The 26,715-nt window shown below is 39.1% G+C and overlaps 1 protein-coding gene across 1 annotated transcript in view; it reads right to left on the reverse strand.

The window, feature by feature from the left end:
* Window positions 1–26,383, reverse strand: part of MEGF9 (multiple EGF like domains 9) — a gene marked incomplete at both ends in the record, with an annotated part of 78,206 nt that extends 51,823 nt beyond the window's left edge. Inside the window, one exon of the mRNA XM_084237504.1 lies at window positions 25,753–26,383. Within this exon, the coding sequence (XP_084093630.1) occupies window positions 25,753–26,383 (631 nt within the window). The remainder of the gene's footprint in view (window positions 1–25,752) is intronic.
* Between the last annotated feature and the right edge of the window lie 332 nt (window positions 26,384–26,715).

The raw sequence follows: 26,715 nt of genomic DNA on the forward strand, positions 1-26,715 counted from the left end.
TGCATAAAATCAAAGACCCTAATAAAACAGCCCATAAAAATTTGACCAGGGTTGTGCTTTATAACTACCTAAAGTCATTACTCTCTTCCCTAAAAGAGCACCTTCTTTGTGAATTATGTCAATATCAGATAACAACTTTCATCCTTTCCCTTCCCAAAACAGTTTCTCTACCCATTTTAACAGCTTCTGAAACCTTGATATTCCTGCCTGGCTGTGTAAGAGACAAATACAGCTTTTCAGCTGAGTAAACAAAGACAGACAATGAGGGCAATGTGGCAAATAAGTCTGCCCACTCAGATATTTTCCAAAGTAGGAGTTTGTACAGGGCTCCCTCAGTTGGAAAGCCCAGGGGAATAAAGAATCGAGATATAAAAATGAACCAATGTCAAAGGCACATTTCATCAGCACTATCATTTCTGCTAATTGTTGAGTGGACAATATAACAAAACTTTGGGGAAATTATAAGGTTCAAGGCCTTAAAAATCAAAGAATGGGTATAAAGGAGAGAGGTACACTGGGGTATTTTGTGGACAAAACCAGAGCCTACACATTAAAACACTTTTAGTCCCTCCCAGAGACCAGGAAAGCAATGTGCTTTCATCGGTGCCCTCTAGAAGTCAGTCTGTAAATGTATATTAACAGGTATATGGCTGCTGTCAAAGATGGCACGACTCAAAATGGAAATTATTTGTATGTTAGGATGTACTCTAAAAGACCAATGTTGTCTTTTAGACAACAATCAACTGTATATCAGATGAAGAATGTTTGACTTTGGTGATGCAATCTCTATCCTTTTTTCCCATTCAAAATGAGCAGCACATTCCTAACCTGTCTGCTCAGATACCCAGGGTGCTAGCGAATGGTAGTGCAGACACTTCAGTGACCAAGCAACCAATATCCTGGAATTTGAAAAGAACTTTTTATAATGAAATGTTCCACCACCAATAGGCCATTTACCAGAGTTGTTTTCATAGTTGCAACTGACCCTTTGCTGGAGACCAACATTTGTCCTTATATTAGCCCTAAAGTGACTCTACCAGCTAAAAATTAGAATAGGGCAGCGGAGGTAAAAGTAATTTAAAATTCCAGGCACCCCAAAATCACCATCTCACTGACTTACCACAGCAACCATCACAGTTATCAGCTGTATTTTATACATGAAGAACCAGAAAAGCTGAGTGACTGTGCAAAGCCACACAATGAGTAACTGGTAGGATTCAATGCTGCACTTAAATCTTTCAGCTTATCCGTTTTCCTTAGCTCTATGCTGCCGCTATGAAGAAGAAAATCAGCAAAATAAATAAACCACTGTGGGGAAAATAAATAAATAAACAAACAAATAAATAAATAAAATTCCAAGACAAGAGAATAAAAAAAAAAATTAGGTGATGAAAGAGAAGAATGACCTTGCTATAAAAATAATGTAGGCAATAAGCATTTCAAAATAAGTGTAAAGTTTCTTGAGCTAAATAAATATATATATAATGAGCTTCCATTCAAATGACAAATTTCAACACAAGTTTTTTGCAATTTATATAACCACTGACCAATCATTTCTTTGGGTCAGCTCATTCTCATGGAAAAAACTGAATAATAATCTGTATCCAGTTTTACCCAAACAACTGGAGGAGTCCAGTTGGTGCGTATGGTGTGGTAAGAGATACCTGAAGGGAGTGATCCTATACCTCTAAATCATATACAATGTTAGAAACCAATAACTTGTTACCCTAATAATAGGCAACAAGTTTTTAAAAAAAAGTCTTGCCCCTTATCAGAAACACTTTCCTGACTATATTCCATAGTATTTCTTTTGTTTAGATATAACGGGATTGTGGTTATTTAAACAGGAGAACTCTGATATTTTAGAAATAAATTCTTAAATATTCAAAGGTGAAATGATGTCTAGATTTTATTTCAAAATAATGCTGGAGCAGGGCCTCCCCGGTGGTGCAGCAGTTAAGTGCTCCGTTGCGAAGCTGTCCGCAGCCTCTACAGTGCTGGTTCGATTCCCCGCCGCTGGTGAGGGTCCCACATGGCGCACAGACCTCTCCTGCCACATTTGCTGCTCCCCTCAGCATTGTACTCAGTCAGTCTGCCTGCTCTGCTCTCCGCTCTGACTCTGGTGAATTCTCTCACCCTCCCGCGCATCTGACTGTACCCAGTGCTTATATAAATAAATAAATAAATCTTTAAAAAACAATAATAATGCAGGAGCAAGATAATGGATAGGGGTATGGATGAGACAGAATTGGCCCAGATGGATATCCAGGTGCAGGATAGGTATAAGAATATTCTGTTAGATACACCAAGATTGAAATCATACCAACCGTCTTTTCTGACCATGAAGGCATCAAACTAGAAATAAACCATAAAAAGAAGGCAAGGTACTCTCCTACCTCGTGGAGATTGAAACCCACACTACTGGAAGTCCACTGGACTAACAAGGAGATAAAAGAAGAAATTAAAAAATTCTTTGAATTGAATGACAAGGAGGACACCAATTTCCTAAATGTATGGGATGCAGCAAAAGCAGTAATAAGAGGAAAATATATAGCAATAGATGCTCACATCAAGAAACAAGAAAGAACTCAAAGAAACAACCTAATCTCGAAGCTCAAAGATCTAGAAAAAGAACAACAAAAAAACCCCAAAACCAGTAGAAGAAAAAAAAAAAAAACCAAAGCAGAAATAAATGAAATCGAAACTAAAAAAACAATCCAAAAGATCAATGAAACCAAGAGCTGTTTCTTCGAAAAAATAAATAAAATAGATAAACCCCTAGCCAGGCTCACAAGGGCAAAAAGGGAGAAAGCACAAATAAATAGGATAATAAATGAGAGGAGAAATCACAACGGACACAGCAGAAATCAAAAGAATAATTAATAACTACTATGAACAGTTATATGGAAACAAGTTCAATAATCTAGAGGAGATGGACAAATTCCTACAACTCTACAATCACCCAAAGCTAGATAAAGAAGAAATAGAACACCTAAACAGACCAATTACAATTAGCAAAATTGAAATGGTAATCAAAAACCTCCCCAAAAACAAAAGCCCAGGACCTGATGGATTTACAAATGAATTCTACCAAACATTCAGAGACGAATTGGTGCCTATCCTTCACAAACTCTTCCAAAAAATTGAGAAGGAAGGTATAATACCTAACACGTTCTATGAAGCCAACATTACACTAACACCAAAACCGAACAAGGACAACACAAAAAAAGAAAACTATAGGCCAATCTCCCTAATGAACACTGATGCAAAAATCCTCAATAAAATTTTAGCTATCAGAATCCAACAGTGTATCCATAAGGTAATTCACCACGACCAAGTAGGATTCATTCCAGGGACACAAGGATGGTTCAACATCCGAAAATCAATCAACGTTATCCAACACATCAACAAAAAGAAATATAAAAACCATATGATAATATCAATAGATGCTGAGAAAGCCTTCGACAAAGTGCAACACCCATTCATGATAAAAGCCCTTGAAATTCTTGGGATACAAGGAACATACCTCAACATCATAAAGGCCATATACGACAAGCCAACAGCCAGTATCATTCTCAATGGTGAAAAGCTGAAAGCATTTCCATTAAGATCTGGAACAAGACAAGGATGTCCACTCTCACCACTACTTTTATAATACTGGAAGTCCTAGCCAGAGCAATAAGACAAGAGAAAGACATACAAGGAATCCAAATAGGAAAAGAAGAAGTCAAACTATCACTCTTTGCAGATGATATGATAATATACATAGAGAACCCCAAAAACTCCATAGAAAAACTAATTGAACTCATCAATCACTTCAGCAAAGTGGCAGGATACAAAATCAACACGCAAAAGTCAGAAGCCTTCTTATACACTAACAATAAATCTGAAGAAGAAGAAATGAAAAAAACCATCCCCTTTATTATCGAAACAAAAAAAATCAAATACTTGGGAATAAATCTAACAAAAGAGGTAAAGGACCTTTACAAAGAAAACTATAAAACACTGTTAAAAGAAATAGAAGAAGATACAAAGAAATGGAAAGACATCCCCTGCTCATGGATTGGAAGAATAAACATTATTAAAATGGCCATCCTACCAAAAGCAATATACCGATTCAATGCTATTCCAATCAAAATTTCAATGTTATTCTTCAAAGAAATAGAACAATTATTGATGAAATTCATATGGAATCACCAAAAACCCCGAATAGCCAAAGCTCTCCTGAAAAAAAAAGAAGGGAATGGAGGCATCACACTCCCAGATTTCAGGCTATACTACAAAGCCATAATCATCAAAACTGCATGGTATTGGAACAAGAACAGACACACAGACCAATGGAATTGAATAGAAAATCCAGAAATAAACCCACAGATTTATGGTCAACTAATATTTGACAAAGGAGCAAAGAATATGCATTGGAGCAAAGAATGTCTGTTCAATAAATGGTGCTGGGAAAACTGGGCTGCTACATGCAAAAGAATGAAGCTTGACTACTACCTCACACCATACACAAAAACCAACTCAAAATGGATTAAAGAACTAGACATAAAACCTGAAACCATAAAATACATAGAAGGAAATATAGATGATACACTACGTGATTTGCACATCAAAGACATCTTTACAGACACATCACCCAAAGCAGTGATAGTGAAGGCAAAGATAAACAGCTGGGACTACATCAAATTAAAGAGCTTCTGCACAGCAAAAGAGACAATAACAAAAACAAAGAGAAACCCCACCAACTGGGAGAACATTTTTGCACACAACACTAATGATAAAGGATTGATCACAAAAATCTGCAAAGAGCTGATGAGACTCAACAACAACAAAGAAAATAATCCAGTAAAAAAATGGGCAGAAGAGCTAAAAAGAAACTTCTCTGAAGAGGAAATGCAAATGGCCAACAGGCATATGAAAAAATGTTCAACATCACTTGTCATCAGGGAAATGTAAATCAAAACTACCATGAGATACCATCTTACACCAGTGAGAATGGCACATATTAAAAAAACTAGCAACAACAAATGTTGGCGAGGGTGTGGAGAAAAAGGAACTCTTCTGCACTGTTGGTGGGAGTGCAAACTGGTCCAACCACTATGGAAAGCTGTGTGGAGATTTCTGGACCTACTAAACATAGAGCTTCCATATGATCCAGCAATTCCACTCCTAGGTATTTACCCAAAGGACACAGAAACATCAATTCCAAAGAGCACCTGCACCCCTATGTTTATAGCAGCACTGTTTACAATAGCTAAGCTTTGGAAACAGCCCAAATGCCCAAAAATAGATGACTGGATCAAGAAGATGTGGTACATATATACCATGGAATATTACTCAGCATTCAAAAAAGATAAACACATGCAATTTGCAGCAACATGGATGGCGCTGGAAGGGATCATGCTCAGCGAAATAAGCCAGAAAGAAAAAGAAAAATACCGGATGGTCTCACTCATAGCAGGAATCTAGAAAACTTAAATAAGGGACCAGGAAAATGAATAACTATAAGAAAATGAAAATCAAAATCAACAAAAATCTATGAACCAGAGACACTTTTGGGAGGGTGGGTGGAGGGAGGGGAGGGATTGAGGTCAAAATGGGGGGGTTGAAATTGTATGGGGAATATAAAAATAAAATTTATTATAAAAAAAGATAAAAGAATTAAACAAAATCATCAGGAAAAAAAAATAAATAAATGCTATCTGAATGGAAAAAAAAGAATATTCTGTTAACTTTTATTTTTTATATTTATATTATGTACATATATTTGCATTATATATATTTATAGTGCATATTTATATTTATATTTTATTTACATGTATATGTTTTATATTTTCAATATTTTCCATAATAAAGAAGTTTTTAAGTGTCTATGCAACTTTTGCAGGCATATTTTCTTAGACTTTTGTTTTTGATAGCAAAAATCATTTACTGACCCCTGAACAAGAGGTCAGACTTCAAATATGCACACTAGGCAAAAGCTCTTCATCAAGATTAATTTGAATAAGGAAGGTTGGTTTAAATGCATTTTAATAAAATTTTCTGAATGGTTAGAAAATAGAGGAGTTGCTATTCCAAAGATGATTCTAATAAGATTTATTGACTTAAGGTATTTCTCTGTGCTTTCACTGTCTTAAGGGCTGTAGCAATACTATCTCCTAAGAGTATTCACAGCTCCAAGAAGCAGACTGACAGGAAGGTAGAGGATGGAGATGGAATTTGAATCCAAACAATATGCCTTTAGTGCCTGCATTTTAACCACTAGTGACTGCATGCTTCCAGGTTCAATAATACTGTTTTGGATAGTGTTGGAATGAATTAAGAGGGGAGGAAAACTACCTGAAAAATAAATATGTATTGCTTTGTCAGGGGAAGCCGTATACTTGGGGGGGGGGGGGCGGGGTCGGTGTTGGTAAGGAAGAAAAAAATTGGAGTTAGGGAGATTAAAAATTGAATTATGGCTACCATTCATTATTTTATGTTCTTGACTAAGTTAAAGGGCTCTATTAGTAGACATTTATATTCCCACAATAACAGCAACAGCAACAGGATGGTAATTATTTGAGGGGGGTATGTTAACTAACTTTACTGTGGTAAACATTTTGCAACATATATGTGTATCAAATCATCACAGTACACCTTAAATTTTTACAATGTTATGTGTGAATTATATCTTGGTATAGCTGGAAAAAATACATCTTTTTTCCTCAATTTCCTCATCCAAACTTTGCAGTAAGGATGGAAAGTGGAAATGTAAAGGAATTCAAAACATAAATATCCTAAAGCCTTTGCATACAAGTCTGTCCTTCCACCAAATCATAAATTCCTAAGCCATTCAGCTTACTACCCTGTGCTCTAGCACAGTGCCTGGCACACGAAAGGCACTTGGATTTCTTCCACCTAACACCAAATTCATTAAACAGTCCAGCACTAATTGCTGGCTTTATTTGTCAAGTCTCTAATTTTAGTCATCTAAATCTGTGTGTTATACCAAGCAAAATCAGTTTCAAATGTTTGCTTAATAAGGGACGATACAAAACTAATTCATGTACCCCTCCAATTATTACATGATCTTCGCATGTATACCCTTTAACTAAAAATTAATGCCGGGAAAAGTTCAGAGACAGTCAGTGGTCTCTAATTATCTTTGCTAGGGAAGCACTTATTCTTTTAGGAAAACAAACCTACACCACACCAAGTCACTTCCTGGCTTATATTTCTTCATTGCTTTTAGAATAAATTTATGAACATGACATGTAATCATGACTCCTCATGATTTGATGATGGCTAACCATTCAAGCTCAAACCTCACCACTCCCTGCACCCTCACACACATCTTTTCTTCCCTCCTTGGGTCATGTGTGTGCTTTAATATATTTTCATGTGCCATTTCCCTTTTCCTATGGTATCCTCTTCTTCTCTGCCTACTAGTTTAAGACTCAGCTCAGAGATAACGCCCTCCAACAAAGAAGTCTGCAGGCCTGTCATCTCCAGTTCGCAGACCTGTCAAAAGTTTGGCTGTGGAGTCCCTCTTTGCTCCGCCATGTGCACACCATTCTGTAGGAACTTATTTTACAGCGTGGTTTTCTGTAGTCTCCGCTATGTCCTAAGGACAGAAACCACACATTAAATGGTCTCCCCAGCATCCATCTGGCACAGCACTAGGTGCACAGTAGGTGATTATGAAGATCTGACAAATGAAAGTACCTTGTTTTGTTAACAAGGAAAACCCAGTGTAAACCTATCAACAAAAGCATACTCTTTTGCCTATTACTCAAATAAAAAGAAATGCAAACTCTTAAGCTGAGCCACCTGAGTGAAACACAGTTGAAGGCCAGTTTTAGTATGGTGAGACACCAAATCAGGTGAAAACAGGATCTGAGATCCTGTCTGAATAAACCCCCCCCCCCAAAAAAAAGGAGAAGACAAACAAGAGAAAGATACCACTACAGACTGGTTAACTAACAAAGAAATACAAAGTACATCTGAAACTAATACATGCTATGTTAATGATTCCTCAATAAAAAAAGTAACGTTTTCCTGACAACTATTAAATCATTGATACTAAGTGAACATATTTCTAAATGAGTGATAGATCTATTATATGAGATTATAAACTAAAAGAAATACCACAAAGAGGGCCTCCCCTGGTGGCGCAGCGGTTGAGCGCTGGGCTGCGAAGCTGCCCGCGGCCTCTGCAGCGCCGGTTCGATCCCCGGCCACCCGGCGAGGGTCCCACATGGCGCGCAGGCCTCTCCTGCCGCCCGCTGCTCCCCTCAGCAGTGTACTTTGTCACTCTGCCTGTTCTGCTCTCCGCTCTGGCTCTGGTGAATTCTCTCACCCTCCTGCGCTTCTGACTGTATCCAGAATAAAATAAATAAATAAATAAATAAATCTTTTAAAAAAAAAAAAAAAAGAAAAGAAATACCACAAAGAGAAATGCATACTTTCTGATAAACCGTTAGAAGACCTGTTGTTAACAAAAAATATCACATGTTAAGAAAAACAAATCTCTAAAATAGTTTCAATGAACTTTTTTTTTTTGCAGCAAATGTCTGGAGTCATTTTGGAATTTCTCAAGAGAAGTTTTATGCCCAAGTTAAGCAATGGTTTTTTAAAAAGATTTATTTATTTATGTATACAAGAGCTGAGGTACAGGCCAGATGTGCGGGAGGGTGAGAGGATTCACCAGAGACAGAGTGGGGAACAGAACAGGCAGACCGACTGAAACACACTGCTGAGGGGAGCAGCAGGCGAGGCAGGAGAGGTCTGCTGCACCATGTGGGTATCTCTGCAGTTGGCCGAGATCGAACCCGCACTGCAGAGGCTACAGACAGCTTCACAGCACTGTGCTCAACTACCTGCGTCACTAGGGAGGCCCAGTTAAGCAATGATTAATACACCAAAAGTACTTTACTGAGTTATAACATTTTTTTAAGAATTATTTACTTATGCATACAAGAATTGGGGTATAGGCCAGATGTGTGTGGGGTGAAAGGATTCGCCAGAGACAGAAGGGGAACAGAATAGGCAGACTGACTGATATACACTGCTGAGGGGAGCAGTGGGTCAGACAGAAGAGGTCTGGTGCACCATGTGGGTAGCTCCCTGGCTGGCCAGGGCTGCAGATAGCTTCACAGTGCTGTGCTTAACCCCTTGAGCCACTAGGGAGGCCCCCGAGTTATAAAGTTTTTGCAGGGATTCAATATTATTATTTGATACTCTCTCCTTTTCTGACAAACTTGAGTTTCATTTTTAACACCAGCTGAAATGGCCCTAAATTCTGGATGTAGACTATTTGCCCTTAAATGCCCCCCTGGCTAAATTATTAAATTTCATCTGACTCTTAAAAGATATCTAGGTCATCTCTTCTGGAAACAAAACCACTCTATAGATCAGTTAGTCTAGCCAAAAACAGAAAGTGAAATTCAAATGGGCAGTCAGAGTAGCATGTGAGGATATGCTTTGATATTTCAAGAAAAATGTTTTCTTTCTACTACAAATCTAAAGAATCAGGAGGAAAACCAATGAGGGTGGTAAACACATCTATGGTACGGACAGAAAAACAGTGTCTACAAATTAGAAATAAGAGTGAAGATGGCAGGAGGGAAAAGATGCATTAAAACTAACAACAATGGTTAGAAAGCACTCACCCTAATTTTAGCATGTGTTTTGCCAAAAACTTTAAAACTATTGATATGATATATCTGGGTTGGAATCCCAGATAATCAGTATTTCCCAGTTATATGACCCAGTTATATATGAATAGGCGGACAATTCAACCTGGTCTTAGACTTATGTTCTTTGTAAAATGAGGTAACACTGATTCAAAATCGAAAGTATTGGAGGAAGTTAAGAATTAAAAAGAATGGGCCTCCCCGGTGGCGCAGCGGTTGAGCGCTGGGTTGCGAAGCTGCCCGCAGCCTCTGCAGTGCCGGTTCGATCCCCGGCTGCTCCCCGGCCACCAGAGGAGGGTCCCACATGGCGCGCAGACCTCTCCTGCCGCCCGCTGCTCCCCTCAGCAGTGTACTTCGGTCCTTCTGCCTGCTCTGCTCCCCGCTCTGGCTCTGGTGAATTCTCTCGCCCTCCTGCGCTTCTGACTGTACCCAGTGCTTGCATAAATAAATAAATAAATCTTTAAAAAAAAAAAAAAGAATTAAAACGATTAGAAGTAATTAAAGTAAATAGTCAAATATATAATAAAAAGAATAGGTAACATTTAGAAGGTCTATTTATGACAGACATTCTAAATATTTCACATATGTTATCATTTAATCTTTATAATAACCCTGTAAGAGAGAAGCTTTATGGCCATTTTACAGGTCAGGAAATAGAGGTCACACAGTAAATGGTAGAGAAAATGATTCACATCTAGGTAGTTTGGCTCCAGAGATGACAGTATTAATTCTTAAGTTAGCTTGAATAGAAGTTCTCTTTCGGCTTGACTTAATTTTGCTTTTGTTCCCTCCAAAAAGCTAACCACTAAAAGCCACAGAACTTTGGTCTACAGTACATCTCTGCTATTCCGCTGCCTTTGTACAAGTCATTTCACAACGACAGGCCTTCATTTCCTCATTCTTCAAAGTGAAATGCTACTGCCCTGGGTTATTATACTGTTTTAAAACAGGATACAGAACAGTTCGCCCAACAGCTTTTTCTTCCCAGAATAGATGAAATCTCGGGATATAGCTAGTTATACAAAAGGACAAAAAAGGTTCCATGTCAAGCAGGTATGGCACTTGAGGCCATTATTGTGGCCTGTGAGTATGGTGGTAGGTCTGGGAAAGAATTCCAAATTATCTTTTCTGGTTATGCTTCAGGATAGGAAGAAGAAGTAGACAAAGATGAACAAGGCAGTTTCTGGCCTCACATGTGGTCTAGCTGGAAATCACAACATAGTGCCATTGAAAGGTTTTTCTGACAGTGTTATCCCAGAAATAAAAAATTTACTATTTTAGGAGTACTCATTTAGTCGATAAATACTTGCTCAGGGCTTCCCACATGCTAGGAATCGATCTAGGTGTGGAAGATACAATGATTGAAAGGGAGAAGAAACAAAAACTCCCTGCCCTTATGAAACTTAAGATTCCAGAGGTGGTGGTCAGGGGAGATTTATGTTTCGGTACAATTAAACAATTTATTGGGTACTTACTGTGTGCTGAACACTATCCTAGGTAGATGTTAGAGAGCACAACCATCAATAAGACATACATAGCCCTAAGCTATTTGAGAACAAGGTATAAAGGAGTCAGTTACATAAACAATTAAAACTTAAAACAAGAATATCTAAAATGTAATTAATCAAAAGACATAAAATGTACAGTAGCACTATAAAGTTTTTTTTAAGGCCAAAGGTCTGTTTTATTTATTTACTTTTAAAATTTATTTATTTATGCATACAAGAGCTGGGGTGTAGGCCACAGGTGCAGTAGGAATGAGAGGATTTGCCAGAGACAAGAGTGGGGAGCAGAATAGGCGGATCCACTGAAATACACTGCTGAGGGGAGCAGCGGGTGAGACAGGAGAGGTCTGCTGTGCCATGTGGGTTAGCTTCCTGGCTGGGGATCTAACTCGTGTTGCAGTGGCTGCCAATAGCTTCATAGTGCTGAGACTTATTAACCCCTTGTGCCACCAGGGAGGCCCCCAGTACTATAATGTTTAAGGTACGATAGTATAGGATGGTGTGTGGATATTTTTCAAGGACAACTAAGTCAGGTGAGAGAAGGGGATGTGGTAAACATCTGGCATTCTTCTTGGTAGCCTAGCAACAGTATAATTTCCCACTATTTCAGAATCCCTGCCTATTTGGGGAAATAAGCCTTGTTATCCCAGCACAGAGGTTCATAATGCCAAATTATTATTTTCCCTGCCTCCACTGCATCCAGGGCAAGGGCAAGTGGCTGAGGCGCCAACACTCACATGCACCCTTCAACTGGCTTGTAATTAGCAACCGATGATCCAAAGGAATGAGCGTGAGGTCCCTTCTCTGGTGGCAGGTAGGAAGGTGGCTACAGTATGACAAGTGGCAGCAGTATGACAAGTGGCTACAGTATGACAAGTGGCTGCTGCATCCAGTACCTGTTCAGTAATGCCTCAGTGGTTCAAATATAGCATCTAATGCTCAGTAGTAGGGTCAGTGTATATTCAGTGGACCACTCTGTGGCATGATTTTGAACTTGTCCATATTCTTTTAATTAACTCCACTTCTGATTAAATCAGTAAGCACTGGTTTCTGTTTCAATTAAGACTCTTACTAAAACTGAAGAAAAAGACATTCCAAGCACAGGAAACAACATAAGTGAAGTAACAAGAGGCCACTTAGCTTAGTGATTAAGGCTCTAAGGCTAGACAGATCAGAATTTGAATCAAGACTCTACACTTTACCAATTAGGAGATTTTGCTCAGTGTATTTAAATTCTCAAAGCCTCAAATCCTGCTTAGTAAAGTAAGGATAATAATACACATTTCTTATTAGTTTTTTTTAAGAATCGTATAAGGTCATGATAAATTATTTAAGGGTCTTGGTACCTGACACAGAGTAAGACCTCCACAGATGACTATTTCATTAACAATGATAATGATGATGAACATAATATTTAGGGGGAAATATAAGCAATTTGATTCTTCTGGAGTTTAAAGTACCAGGAGAAAGGTGTTAGGAAAAGAAGGCAGACAGACTATGGTGAAACTTTAAGTCATACTTACTCAAGCATTATGGGCTGGGTCATTTATGGTGACTAAATAGTATTGTATTCAAGTATAAGTATATTAAATTATTTTGTTAATAGTAATATTACAGATTTTACATTATATATGTATTCTCCACAACCATAGTTACATATTGGGTTGTTGGAAAAGTCATAACACATTTTTCTTGTTTTTCAAGCAAAAATGCATCATGGGGCCTCCCCTGGTGGAACAGCGGTTGAGCGCTGGGCTGCAAAGCTGCCGGCAGCCTCTGTAGTACCGGTTCATCCCCAGCCACGGGTGAGGGTCCCACATGGGCGCTGCTCCCTTCAACAATGTATTTTGTCAGTCTGCCTGTTCTGTTCCCCGCGCTGGCTCTGGTGAATTCTCTCACCCTCCTGCACTTCTGACTGTACCCAGTGCTTGTATAAATAAATAAATCTAAAAAAAAAAATGCATCATGACTTTTCTGACAACCCAGCTTGACCTGACCACTATATTTGTATAGTATATATTACTCATAGAAAGTAAATAAAACACATTGTTATTGTTGAGTGATGATGTCATACAAACTCAAACACTTTTTCTAATAAAAACAAATGCTCCAAAATTGTCTATGATCTGTCAAAGTGTTTTTCAATTGGATCAGAAGATGCTGGATTTACACTCAAAATAATAGCTTCTCCTTTGTCTGATCTGAGCAACAAGCAACCTTTGAGTGAGAAGGGATGTTTCTAAAATAGAAGGGAGGAATGCATCCTCAGGTGACCGGCAGAAGTATGAATCATATTTGCAAGGCTCAGATTCTCCTATGACTTTTATAAAATCAAATATCATCTGCTGTTTTTTACTCCATATTGCTTTGCATCAGCCTCTTAATCTAGAGGGCATATTAAGTTAAAGATGAAAGGTTTTATTGTCAAGTCAAGAACAATCAATACTACCACTTTGTCGTGTGTGGTATTTCTTGCCAAATGTTAATAAGCATTACATTGTCTCCACACCAGTCTTCTGGCCCTGAGTAGACAATCTCATGATTACTGCTAAATTCTGCTTTATCTCTATTATAGTTGTCTGCCCGTTTACTCTCATCTAATTTCCACCATTATCGCCTCTCCCTACTTCCACGCCATACCCATATCTCTAAGAAACACTCTTTGATAGAATTTTGATTTCCACAGTAGCTACTGAAATTAAACTGAGTCACTGTGAAATTCAGAAAGAGTGCTGAGAAGGACAATGTATATGCTCACTGGGGGAGGCTACAGAAACAGAACCCAAAATGTGCTCTGTAACCACTCAATGCGTTATTTCATTTTCGGCTGCTCCCATCTGTTTTGGCAATGCAGCACAGTTTAGTCAAAAGAAAAAAGAGCACAGACTTTTAAGTCAGACAGAGTCGGGTTTGAATTCTAGGTCAACATTCAAGAGCCCTATTAGGTTAGTACTAAAATGCTCATGTTACAGATGATGGTATAGAAACCTAGGGAGATCATGTGACTTGGACTGTGTACATACATGTTAAACTTGGCAGACTTTCAAAAATATCGGTGCGCAGCCAATATGAAATTGAGAGGTCATGTCTTTCTATAGGCCTAGTCTCATTTTCACTTTACTGGGTCACTTGTGGCTAAGGTTTGCTACCTACAAAAGATTCCAAAGGAGTATACATCTGCCAGAACTGGACAACGGCTCTTTCAGTGATTCCCTGGAGTCCTATCTTTGCATTTGCTTTTTTTTTTTTTTTTTTTTGAGGAAGACTAAAGCTTTAATAAGCACCAGGAATTTGAACCATTTGTGCATCAATTCACCATGCAATGCAAATGTCAGAATATTTCTTCCTGCGTGAAACAAGAGGCACAAGTACTAAATTATAACTTAAATTGGAAACAGTAAATTTCTAGAATGTTACCAGAGATTTTTAGTAGATAAAGGAAGAAAATAGGCCCACCTGAATTGAAATAACAATTTATTTATGATCAAAAGCTTCCATTTAGTGCAGTTCTGAGCAGTAGCATTACCACTGAATTTGGCAGCATGGCACAGGATAATGCCGGCTCCACCTAGGCCACTTTCACAAGACAGGAAGTAGTCAATACCAAGGGTGTTGGTCCCATGCTGCCCCTTAGAATCACCTGTTCTGTGACAGTGCACACATTTTCCTGATAACCAATATGTTGCCAGTCTACAGACCATGTCAAGGAAATTGGCAAATTTATTTACATAGAATTGACAGTTTCCTCTGCTGTTTTTTAAACATTGCGAGTTGGTAATAAAAATGATGATAACTAACTTTGAGTGTTTACTGTGTGCTGATTATTAATTTGTGGTAATTATTAAGCACAGCTGAATTAAGTGTTTTACATGCATTAATTAATTTAATCCTCTCTCAATGATACTATGGTTCATCATTGCTTTGATTTAGAAGTTATAGCATTTTATTCACAAAATTCAGAGAATAGAGATCATTGCATAGGGAAATACCAGTTTCCAGAAGGCCACAGCAATTCTTTGGCATATTCTTTAGCACTGGGACTAGGCCTTTTCTGGCAACATACAAGCAGAGCCAATAGGAAAATAGGCACCTTGTCTTCTCTCATCATAAAACTGAAAATACCAAATACCTAACTTGGTTTCAGACTGCTTTGGGTTTTTAGGACCCACCTGAAACCTAGAAAAATCATGATTGTGTTAGAGCAGAGACAAGAAAAACAGTCACTAGTTTGGATCTGACAAGGAGTACCAAGTTTCAGGTAAAGTATCACATAGAGTCTTAGATTCACTCTTTTTGGTGGTGTAACAAATTATATAAATGTAAATTATTCTCCATTTTGAGCTGTCGTATGTCTGACTTAAGAATATTAACTCTAACATACCTCTGTTTTCAAAACAAATAAGTGATCTCATTTATTGCTGTGAGAAATGGAGAAATGTATGCAGTAATAAAATATTACAGAGGCAATGATTTTTAAAAAACTACTTTTTGTAACTATTAGGAAGCAAGTAACTTAGTAACATAGTAAAATCACCAATAGCAATACTTTCATCTTCATTCAAAAGATGTCCCATTTCAAATAATTAAAATATTTTTAAAATGCTATGTTAAAAAGGAGTTTTCAAGCAACATATCCATATAGAATTGTTTCAGTGGCAGGAGGGGGACAAAGTAACAATGAAGTAAAAAAAAAATTCTTTACCACTAAAATGTTAACTTTAGTAAACTCTAGGTCCATTTTTTACCTTTACACTTCTTCCTATTTCTAAAATGAAAATACACTATTTTTATAATTAAAAAAATTAAGCTGAATCCATTTTAAAATGATTTATTAGAGTATTTTAAGATTTACAAAAGCATAACACTTGAGTTTAATATGGGATAAAGACTATTTTGTTTTCTCAAGGTATTATGGGAAAAAAATAATACTGAAGGATCCCAAACCTTTGGAAAATACCAAAACATAACTGTCTATAAATTATACAAATAAGTTAACTACAAAATACCGTGAAAATAAAGTTTGCATAAAGAAGACACAAGTAAAATACATAAGCTTATTTCTTTGTTGTGTTTATTAAAAGCTATTCATATTACATTATAAGCTAATATAAAATATGTAATCAGGAAAGAATACTAGAAAATACTTTGAATTCTATAAAGCCCTTTGTGTTTGAGAAAAGCCCACCATAATTTTCATGTGCTATTTCTCAGAAGCTTTGGAAGACTGAAGTAACAGGCTTTACTTTAGAGTTAGAGAAACAGAGTCACAGAGTTTGGGAAACCACAAAAGGATAGAAAACCAGACTGGAATTTAGTGCTTCTGACTGCTATTCCACTGATTAACTGGACCATTCAGTTCTCCCTTTGTGGACAAGTTGAAGCAACAAACTAACTTTAAAACTAAAACCAGTTGAACAGGATAGGTTTGTAGGCAATACACCAACAATTCAGTATAATAATACCCAACAACTAGATTGCTTTGTGTTTTTGGTACACATTATAACTATTCATTAACCCACACAACATCAGTGGATGGTGGAGCCATGTTGTAAATGCAGTTCATACCAACAGAACAGATAAAACATACTGCAGCATTATAATGACTATCGAGTCAAGTGAGAAATTTACAGCAGAAAAAGTTCAATTATTTCCTTTTATCAAACCTCAATATACAAATAAAATAGGATAAGAATGTTGGAATACTAAGCCACCCCCAAACCCCCATTATTCCCATTAACCTCTCCAAACTACCATTTCATCCCTATAAATAACGGACGGGATTGAAAAGAACCTATAATCATCTTGTTAATCCAAAGACAACATCTAAACTTTCCCTAGAATATTTTTAAGGAATTTCACCTTTAATGAACATTTCCATAACTAAAAGGAACTAGAAAACCTGAGAATCTGCTTAAGTTATCAATGCTACTCCTAGCCTCTTCTTTTTTTGCTCATACATATCAAGTAAAATATGAGATTTTTTAAAATGACAAGAATTGAATAACATCCCTGGTAATATCCCAATGTCTAAGAAGCATGCAAGACTGAAAGAAAAATTTCCAAAATCAATATCAAAAGAGTCTAAAACTAACTAAATAAAGATTATTTAACATTCTCCAGCCAGGCTGAAAATATTCCCACTCCATAGCATTTTCCCTCTGACTAGGCAGAATAAATTCCTTTTTCCAAATGAATAAATTTTCCCTTCCTTGGGAGTGTCGCTATCTCCCTGGCAGGGATATCAGATAGAACAGTTGTTATATTACCAGTACAAAAGCAATTCCATCTGACCTAATTGCAAAACACATAGATAGACTGAAACCAAACTTGGGGGGGGGGCAGTGGGAGGGGCTCTATATCTTCAAAGGAAGAAATAAAGAACTTCTATTGGTAAAGACTGTGAACAATGCTATGAATTTAAATCTTGTATAATTTAAACAAGATATATTTCAATAAGTTATTTTAATTTTTAAGGGCAAGCTTTAAATTCTCTAGACAGAATGAAAGAACTAACTGTTTTCTGTCTTTGCCTAAGATCTCAGTTAAATCTTCCATAAAGTTACCAATCTGAGATATATCTCATGTTTAAGATTTTTCAGGTCTGAGGAACAGTTTCCTATCCTGGGTTTTGTCTCAGCAATCTCCCTCAGACCCACAACTCACTGAGATTCAACAAATATCATACCTTAATGCAGATCAAAACTGCAGGGTCAATCGCAGAAATGATAATTAAATGGCTCTGGGTAATAGCACATGAGTTGTCTTGTATAAGCAAAGCTTTATCAAGCTTATCACCACTTTTTTTATTAATTTCTCATTGTATTCATTAATTTTATGACTATAAAATTAAAGATATTTATTGAAAAAACTTGGAAAGTTCAGAAAAATGCACAGAAGCTAAATAAACTGACCTACAATCTCATTACATAGTTTTAGCCACCATTTACTGTCAAATACTCCTGGGCTCTTTCTAGAACATTCAACCTCACAGACTGCCTATGAAAGAAAATACACAGAAAGCAATCATTCTCTTCTCCAAACACCATTTTTTCCATCCTGTGAATATGGGCAGCTAACCCAACCAAAAGATTTCATTCAACAAAAGAAACTTAAAAGACAATTTGAAGCACAAACCATCAAATGTAAAACCCACCAAAACCATATAGCGACTTGGTTAATAGTCACCAGCAAAAATACCTACAAAGGACAGAAACTAAATCTTTATTTACTCATACAATACCTAGAAACCAACAAAACATGGATGTCAAAGTCTTGGAGTGCCTAAGAACAATCTTATAAACTGTAAAGTACTGTACACTTGTTAATTATTAGAAGGTCTGTTCACTATTAACTTTAATTAGATTTCTACAAGGGAAATTTTGTCATTCAAAAGAACAAATACTTGTTTCTCAACCAAATTAAGGCCTTTTTATTGGTATGCAGCCCAAACCCTACTACCCAACAAAAACAGCTCATATTATTCACACATAAAAAAAGATTTGCTATTTATTTAAAGTGACTGATTGTTCTTTTTCTTGGTGGGGGGGGTGGCAGATAACTTCTATTATGGCAATTTTTATGTTCCACATGGTGTGTATGTCTGGTGGGGGTGGGGGGAAGCTGAGTAATAGAGAAATCCCCAGAACAAAATGAAAATCTTTTCTCCCTCAAAAGGAGAGAATTAACACCAAGGCATGAATATTGTATAAGTGTGTTTAATAATCTAAATTAGACTAAGAACAAATCCATAGGAAAAAAGTCAAAGTCACTGAGAAAGACTGTTTTTATTTTGTTGTGAGTGCAAAGTGATCAACTCAGGGCAAAGTGTGTGCCCTGTTACCAGGACATCTTCAAGGACCTTTTGTTCCTCTAGAAAGACTTCTTGGAAGAATTGGGCTTTGAGGAGGCGCTGAAGGAAGACAAAGTAGTAAATTGTTAAGTAGAGAGGATAATTTGATTTCTTAAAGAACATGAAAGAATGGATGGGGCTACGAATAAGAGACAAGAGTAGGGGGACACAGAGGAGTTTAGGAAAACAGTTGAAAAGATGTATTTAAATGAAGAAAAAATCACTGGGAAAGATTTCTTCTGACAATAATAATTATCTGCACAACAGTGGCATTAACAAAGGAATTATTTTGACACAAATTTATCACATGTACTTAGATACAACTAAAAGGATGATTATTTTGAGTACCTTTACTGTGATTCAAACACATATGTATCCAGACATAATCTTTAATTTTTTCATCACATTTTTTTAAATCTCCCTTCAAAATTATCTGTGCAGTTAGGCTAGTAAAAAACAGGTAAGCCAAAAAGCATACTTGAAAAAAAGATTAAGTAATCTCAGAAGAGGTGCCTGTAACATAATCTCACCATTAAGTAATAAATAATTTTATACAACATCTAAAGAAAACAAACAAAATCAAGATGAAGGCAAAAAGCATGAGTTAAAACTATTTGTAACTAAAAATATCATCTAAGATTGTCTTTCAGTTAAAAAAGATCTTACATTTCTGTTCTCTTCTGCTCTATTAAGTGCCCCAGAGCAGTAATCTCTCTACCCATAAGTACCCATCAGTAAAAACAGAACCATGGTACTTTTCCTCCATTCTTTTTATACAGGTGCCAGGACATCTGGAAGTTACTATAAACGTGTTTAGAAATGCTGAGATGAAAAGTAATACACACTTTAATTTTATGGGTCTTTAAAAATAATCAAGATAAAAAGACATAGTTAGATTACTTCAATGTGTAAATTTTCAACTAGCCAGAAGCCTTCCTTGGGACATAATTCAGAAAATTTGAAACTAATGTTAGGGAGTTTAACTATGCTATTCCAGAAACTAATCAGAATAAGAAATTTCTGATTAGGCATTTAGGCTAGGCATTTAGGCCAGGAATAAGATATATTTGAGAAGTCCCTGGTCCTGGCCCTAAAAAGACTACAGACTAATTTCTCTATCACAAATCATATTAGGACCTAATCAAAAGAAGAATTAGAGGCATAATTTAAAAATCACCATTGTAAAACAGAAAATTTCAGGAGGTGAATGAACAGTGCAAATGGAGTAAAGGGAGTAAGTGCCAAAGAACAGTAGAAATTTTTTCAGATTAGTATCCAGGGACCAATATTTTTAGCAAAATGGTTTTCATCTCTTCTCTTCCATGTAACTATTTCTTTTGATGCTAATAATAAGGATTCTGGAGCCAGAATGACTTGATCTGAATCTAGGCTTTGTCATAGCTGGGCTTCTTTGAGCCTGTTTCCTTATCTATGAAATTAAGGTAATAGTCCCTAACTTGATTGTACTTAACTGCTGTGAGAATTAACTAAATTAATTAATGTAAAGGACTGAAAACAGTGCCTGGAACATAGTATCTCAGGTGTTTTCAATTACTATTACAGCGGTCCACAATCTTTCAGACCTTATGCTAAGTTGCAGAAGGTCTGAAAACCAGAATTTCTTCTGTAACTCATTTAGGAGCAAAACCCAAACTGAACAAATGCAAGGCTACTTAGAGTCTTCATCCTGCTCAGTGTGAATATACATGTGGAGATCTTCACATGTTTCACTATAGGATGCAGCCCTAAACTTCACTAGGTTCTATTTATTAATTTCCTAAAATCTGGAAAATTCTAAATTCTGGAACACTTAGCTCCACAGGTTTGGGGTAAAGGTTGTGAACCTACATTCCCTCAGAGTCTGAACAATTTCTATTTCCTTACAATGAATAGTATCTCTTAAATAACCACAAGCGACTAAGATCCTAAACCTAGCAGTAGATAATTTTAGGATGAAGAAAACATTTCCCTGTATAATGAGGAGGGTCCTGTATTCCCAGAATGTTCCTTTCATAAAATCCACTTAATATTTTGTTTACATGTCATAACTGTTAGAATTTTCTAAATTCTAGGGCTAGCTTAAAGTCTACCCTCTTAGATCACAAATAATATTACAAATGATACAGGCTCTTCGGGGAAGCAGTAAGGTAGGCACCCTGATGGTGCATACCAAGTCATCACAAAACTTCAGAGCTGGAAGAGTCCCTTGAGAACTAATATAAATTCCTATTCCTTCCCTTCCAAACTGTTCTTTCTTCCATAAACTTACTCTCCCCTATGAAGTAAGAATAGCCTGCCCTAACTTGTCCTAAGAGTCTGTCTACTGGAACACCCCATAGGTGAATATGAACAAACAGGGTGGGGTACACTGCCAGACATGGGACCTGAATCTAACAGATTAAATTTTACTTGTTTAGCAAATGCCTCAGCTTTTACTTTAGAATATAACAACAATCTCTAAGTCTGGAATAAAGGGAGATTCATCTGGTACATATTTAAAAAAAATAAAAAGACTTACTACTTAATGAACCCAATGAGTCAACAACATAATGTTGATGCCAAAAAAGCTACTGTGATTAGGAACTAATTACATCAACGGCAGTAAAGCGCCCAGAAAGAAGGAGGTAACTGCTCTCTCCATTACAAACTAGTGAGAGCACCTCTGGAATATTATTTTCAGTTCTGTGTTTTCACACTTTGGGAAAAACAGAAAAGATTTTAAAAGGTCAGGAGCAGGATGGCCAGGATAATGAGGGAATCTGAAACCATATCACATAAAGAACAGTTTAGGGAGCTGAAGTTATGTAGTGTAGACTCAGGGGGAACATGATCACTGTCCTGAAATCCCTAAAGAACTGCCTTGGCCCGATGAGAGCAAACTTCTTCTGCCTAGCCCCAAAGGACAGAACCAGAATCAGTTGGTATTAACTACAAGGAGAAACACCAATGGCTAGCCTATAAAAGTAGTTCTTAAAATGCAGAATCATGTTAAGAGGTAGAGGCTTCTGAAGTCCAATTGAGCCTTAAAAGTTCATAATTTAAAAAAATCAAATATTTGTCATCACTGTGGCCTCTGACTGATGATAACTATATCCTCTAGTATCACAGCCGCTGCCCTCAACCTTCTTTAAATGTCCTACCCAGTCAACCAGTCAGTCAAATGTTTTGCCAGGTCTGTAGGAGGAAAGTGCCTGCTCTCTGGGCAATTAGTTTCAGTTTGCAGATCAGTGTCCCTGTAAACAAAAGAAGGCCCTAATTGAGGGGCAAGTAAGAGCTCTCAGCTAGACCTCCATGAAAGAAATTCTTTAATTCAAAGAGCAGAAGACCTATCTAATCACATAATATATTATCAACAGCGCTCTGTCCTTACAGGAAGGTTAAAATAAAATACCCTGTACAAACATCTTCCCAAATGCTAGAGAAGCCAACGCTGCAAGCCAAACTGGGTCTCTCAAATTCAGTTAAAAGTTTCCCTTCCATCAAAAAGATGAGTTTACTGTTTGAAGTAGACTAGGATCCATGCTCATATTAAAAAAGGTCATATATGATTATGTCACTGTGAGGCTAAAATTGCCTATGGATATGTCCACAAAATCAGATCAGTTGCTGACAATTAGACACAGACAATTCATGAATTCACAGAAAAATTCAAACTTGAAGATGATTTAAAATGCAGACGATTTACTGAATTTGGACATTCTTCAAGAAATTTTGTGACCCAAAGACCACCACAGACATAGGTATATGTCAGTCCATGGAAGTTAATAATAGCCTTGAACAGTTTGTTTGAATGGCATATATTATTTTTTTTTATTTTTTTTTCCACTGTGTACTCACATGTTCATATCCTAGACCTTGTTAGCTTATCATTACTTCCTAACCTTCTAATTTCTTTTTTTTTAATAAATTTTATTGTTATATTCCCCATACAATTGCAGCCCCCCCATTCTGACCCCAATCCCTCCCCTCCCGCCCCCGCCCCCCTAAAAGTGTCTCTGGTTCATAGTTTTTTGTTGATTTTGATTTTCACTTTCTTATAGTTATTCATTTTCCTGGTCCCTTATTTAAGTTTTCTAGATTCCTGCTATGAGTAAGACCATCCGGTATTTTTCTTTTTCTTTTTGGCTTATTTTGCTGAGCATGATCCCTTCCAGCGCCTGAATGGCATATATTAATCCATCCAGCTTTACTTAACTTAAAATTGATTTGGATTCTATGAAACTCTGGCCAAAGTGTTTGAGAATATAATATATACGTGAAAAACAAGAACACATTCATCTCTGTGTGTTTTTAAAGTCCAGAAGAAACTGTCATTAATAAGGAAGTAGATGAATTATGATATATGATATAGTGTTACAACGAAAAATGCAACTCTTCAGAAGAATAAGGTAGACCTTAGGGACTGATATGAAATAAATAAATAAAAGGAGTCCATGCTACATAGTTAAGGGAACATAACAAGATGCGAAACAACATGTATAGAATTATTTTATTTTGAGCTTTAAAAAACTACTTTTTAAAACTGTAGGTCTATCTTCATACATGCCTAGGGAAATATCTAAAGAGATCAAAGGGCTAACAGCAGTAGCCTTTAGGGACTGACTGGACTAGGAGTGACTTTCATTTTTTCCTTTGTAAACTTCTGGTTGTTGGCTTTGTTATTGTTTGCTTTGCTCGCAAGTAAAGGCTACCTTTAATGATTTAAAAATAATAAAAGATAATATGGTTACCCAAACATTTATCATATACTAGTCATTGAGAAGTGAGCTTGCCACTTCAATATTACTGTGTGCTTCAAATTTCAGAAAAATTTAATTAATCCTTTTCTATTATATTTTACTAAAATAAATAAAAATCACCAGAAGTCCCTACTAGATTTCTCGAATGCTTTCTATTCTACACACAAAAGTGTAGTCACAGGACAGCTAACACACATGGTACTCACTCTGCATGGGCACTGTTCTAAACACTATAACTGTATTAATTTAATCCTCACAGTAATCCTAGGAAGCAGATACTATTAATATCATCATTTCACAGATGAGGAGGTTAAGTGACCTGCCCAAGACTATAGTTAATAAGGGGCAGAGGGCCTCCCTGGTGGCGCAGCGGTTGAGCGCTGGGTTGCGAAGCTGCCCGCAGCCTCTGCAGCGCCGGTTCAATCCCCGGCTGCTCCCCGGCCACCGGAGGAGGGTCCCACATGGCGCGCAGACCTCTCCTGCCGCCCGCTGCTCCCCTCAGCAGTGTACTTCGGTCCTTCTGCCTGCTCTGCTCCCCGCTCTGGCTCTGGTGAATTCTCTCACCCTCCCGCGCTTCTGACTGTACCCAGTGCATGTATAAATAAATAAATAAATCTTAAAAAAAAAAAAAAATAAGGGGCAGAGCTAAAATTGGAACCCAAGAATGGACTCAACCACTGCAGTTCTGTCTCTCAGTAACATGTCCATCTCTCTACAAGGAAAGGCCTAAAAAGGTTATGGTCAAAATCCAGCTAATAATTCATTCCTTGAAGCTAAAAGAAGTGAAAAATTAGCTTTTTATGGGTAAATAATCTGCATTCCTATTTCTTTGACTGCTAAGATGGAGACTGAATTAAGACTCATAATCATGTGGGAAACTCTCTACAAATAGAATTATAGTTCAAAGTCCATACCTGACTGCAGACTAAGAATTAGGTCAGAGGTCCATTAATATAAGTGCAGCTAGCCAAGTGGTTTGGGTGAATCTCTACCCCAACTCAAAGTAAAGGAATTCAGAAATTCTCATCTAATGTCTTGATCAGGCAGGTTTTTATTCTAGGCCCACTTTAGATCAAAACAGGGAAAGAATAGGAGTTGTCTCTAACTTTGCTTGAAGACTGGATTCAACCAGCAGGACGAACATCTTATTTTCTACATAGACTCAAAAAGAAATTGGCATTTATAGCATTAGCAACATTGAACATTCTCCCTCATGGGGAGGGGAAATGGGTACCCCTGCTTAAACAGTGTATTCCTGCAAACATATTGACCTTGTAATTGAAGAAGAAAAAAATGATTCAAGGAAGGGATTTAACCTAATTTATAAATGTGCTCAACCTAGATACACACCTGTCCCAAATGACCTACTGAATCCATTTATGTGCAGGGAAAGCATGGGTTACAATCTCTCTCTCTCTCACTCTCTCTCTCTCTCTCTCTGTCTACACTACTGTTTATAAACAAAATCCTCTGATTCTCTCTTCCACCTGTCACACGCACATCTGATATTTACATAAACAAGGAGAAATGAACAAGGAAACTGACGCCTGCAGAGCGACCGCGAACGCTCAGTGTCGGCACCCGAGGGCTGAAGGTGGGACTGTGCGGGCTTTCCAACTTCCCCAAATAACCTAGGCAGGGAGGCAGGGTGCGCGAACCGAACCCAAAAGTTTTCGCCCACCGGGGCGTCTGACAAAGGCCAGAAAGCCCCGTTTGGAAGGAGGTGAGGTGCCTTCTCCCAGCAGCCGCCCCCCTGGCGAGGAACACAGCCCCACGGGGGGACAAAAGACTTTCCAGATTGGGGGGTAGGGAGACAGGCTAGCCGGAGCTTGGACGTGGCCGCGGGGAGGGAATCTGGGGAACCGCTGCGGCGAGAACCGATGCCTTCCAGCCCCGAGCCTACCACCAGCGGCCAGCGGCTGCGGGAAGCAGGGGCGCCAGCCGGAGGGTCCCACGGGCGAGGCGGCGCGGGGACTCACCTGGGGGCGGCGGAGAGGGGGCCTCGGTGGCAGGTGGGGTGGGAGGGAAGGTGGTGCTGCTGCTGCTGCTGCTGCTGCTGCTGCTGCTGCTGCTGCTGCTGCTGCTGCTGCCGCTGCTGCGCCCCGGGGTCGGCGCAGCGGTGGGCGCGGGAGCGGTGGGCGCTCCAGGGGTGGTGGGCGCCGGGCCCGCGGTCGTCGAGAGGGTGGTCGGCTCGGGGCCGGCCGTGGCCCGGGGGGCGGCGGGCGCGCGTTCCGCAGTCCGAGCGGTGGGCGGCGCGGGCCCGGGCGGCGCCGGGACGCTGGCGGGAGCGGGTCCGGCGGTCGCGCGGGGACGGGTGGTCTCGGGGAGCGGGGCTGAGGCGGACGCGGCCAAGGGGCGCTGGGCAGGAGCGCGCGGGGCTCCAGTCCTGGGGGCCCGGGCCGTGGGAGCCGGGGCCTCAGGGACGGGGTGACCGGGCTCGCCCCCCAGCCCCGGGCCGGGCGAGGCTTCCACCTGCCCCGCGGCCCCGCCGCCGCCGGTGACATTCCCCGCCGAGGCGGCTGAGGCGGCCGCGGCCGCGGCGCAGCACAACAGGGCGAGGCCGCCCAGGCTCGGCAGGCTCCTCATGGCGCGCTCGGCTCCGCCATTCATTCATTCAGTCGGCCGGCCGGTCGGTCAGTCACCGTCTCCGCGCTGCCCTCCGACCGGGGAAGCCGCCGCAGCCGCCGCCGCCACCGGGCGCACCATCGCCACCTCCCTCTGACAGGCGGCCGGCCCCGCGGGCGGGCCCCGGCGCGGAGGGAGCGACCGGGCCGAACGCGGGCCCCCGCCCTCCTCGAGTGGCAGCCTCCTGCGACCAATGGGAGGCCACGCCGTCCCACGTGACCCGCCCTCTTCCCGGCCTCTTTGTAGACCCGCGGGCCAATCAGCGGGCGTCGCGGGGAAGGGGCGGTGCTAGGGCGGGATTTGGGTGGCGCGAGCCC

Source organism: Talpa europaea, assembly GCF_964194135.1.
Source record: "Talpa europaea genome assembly, chromosome: 7".
Taxonomy (NCBI): domain Eukaryota; kingdom Metazoa; phylum Chordata; class Mammalia; order Eulipotyphla; family Talpidae; genus Talpa; species Talpa europaea.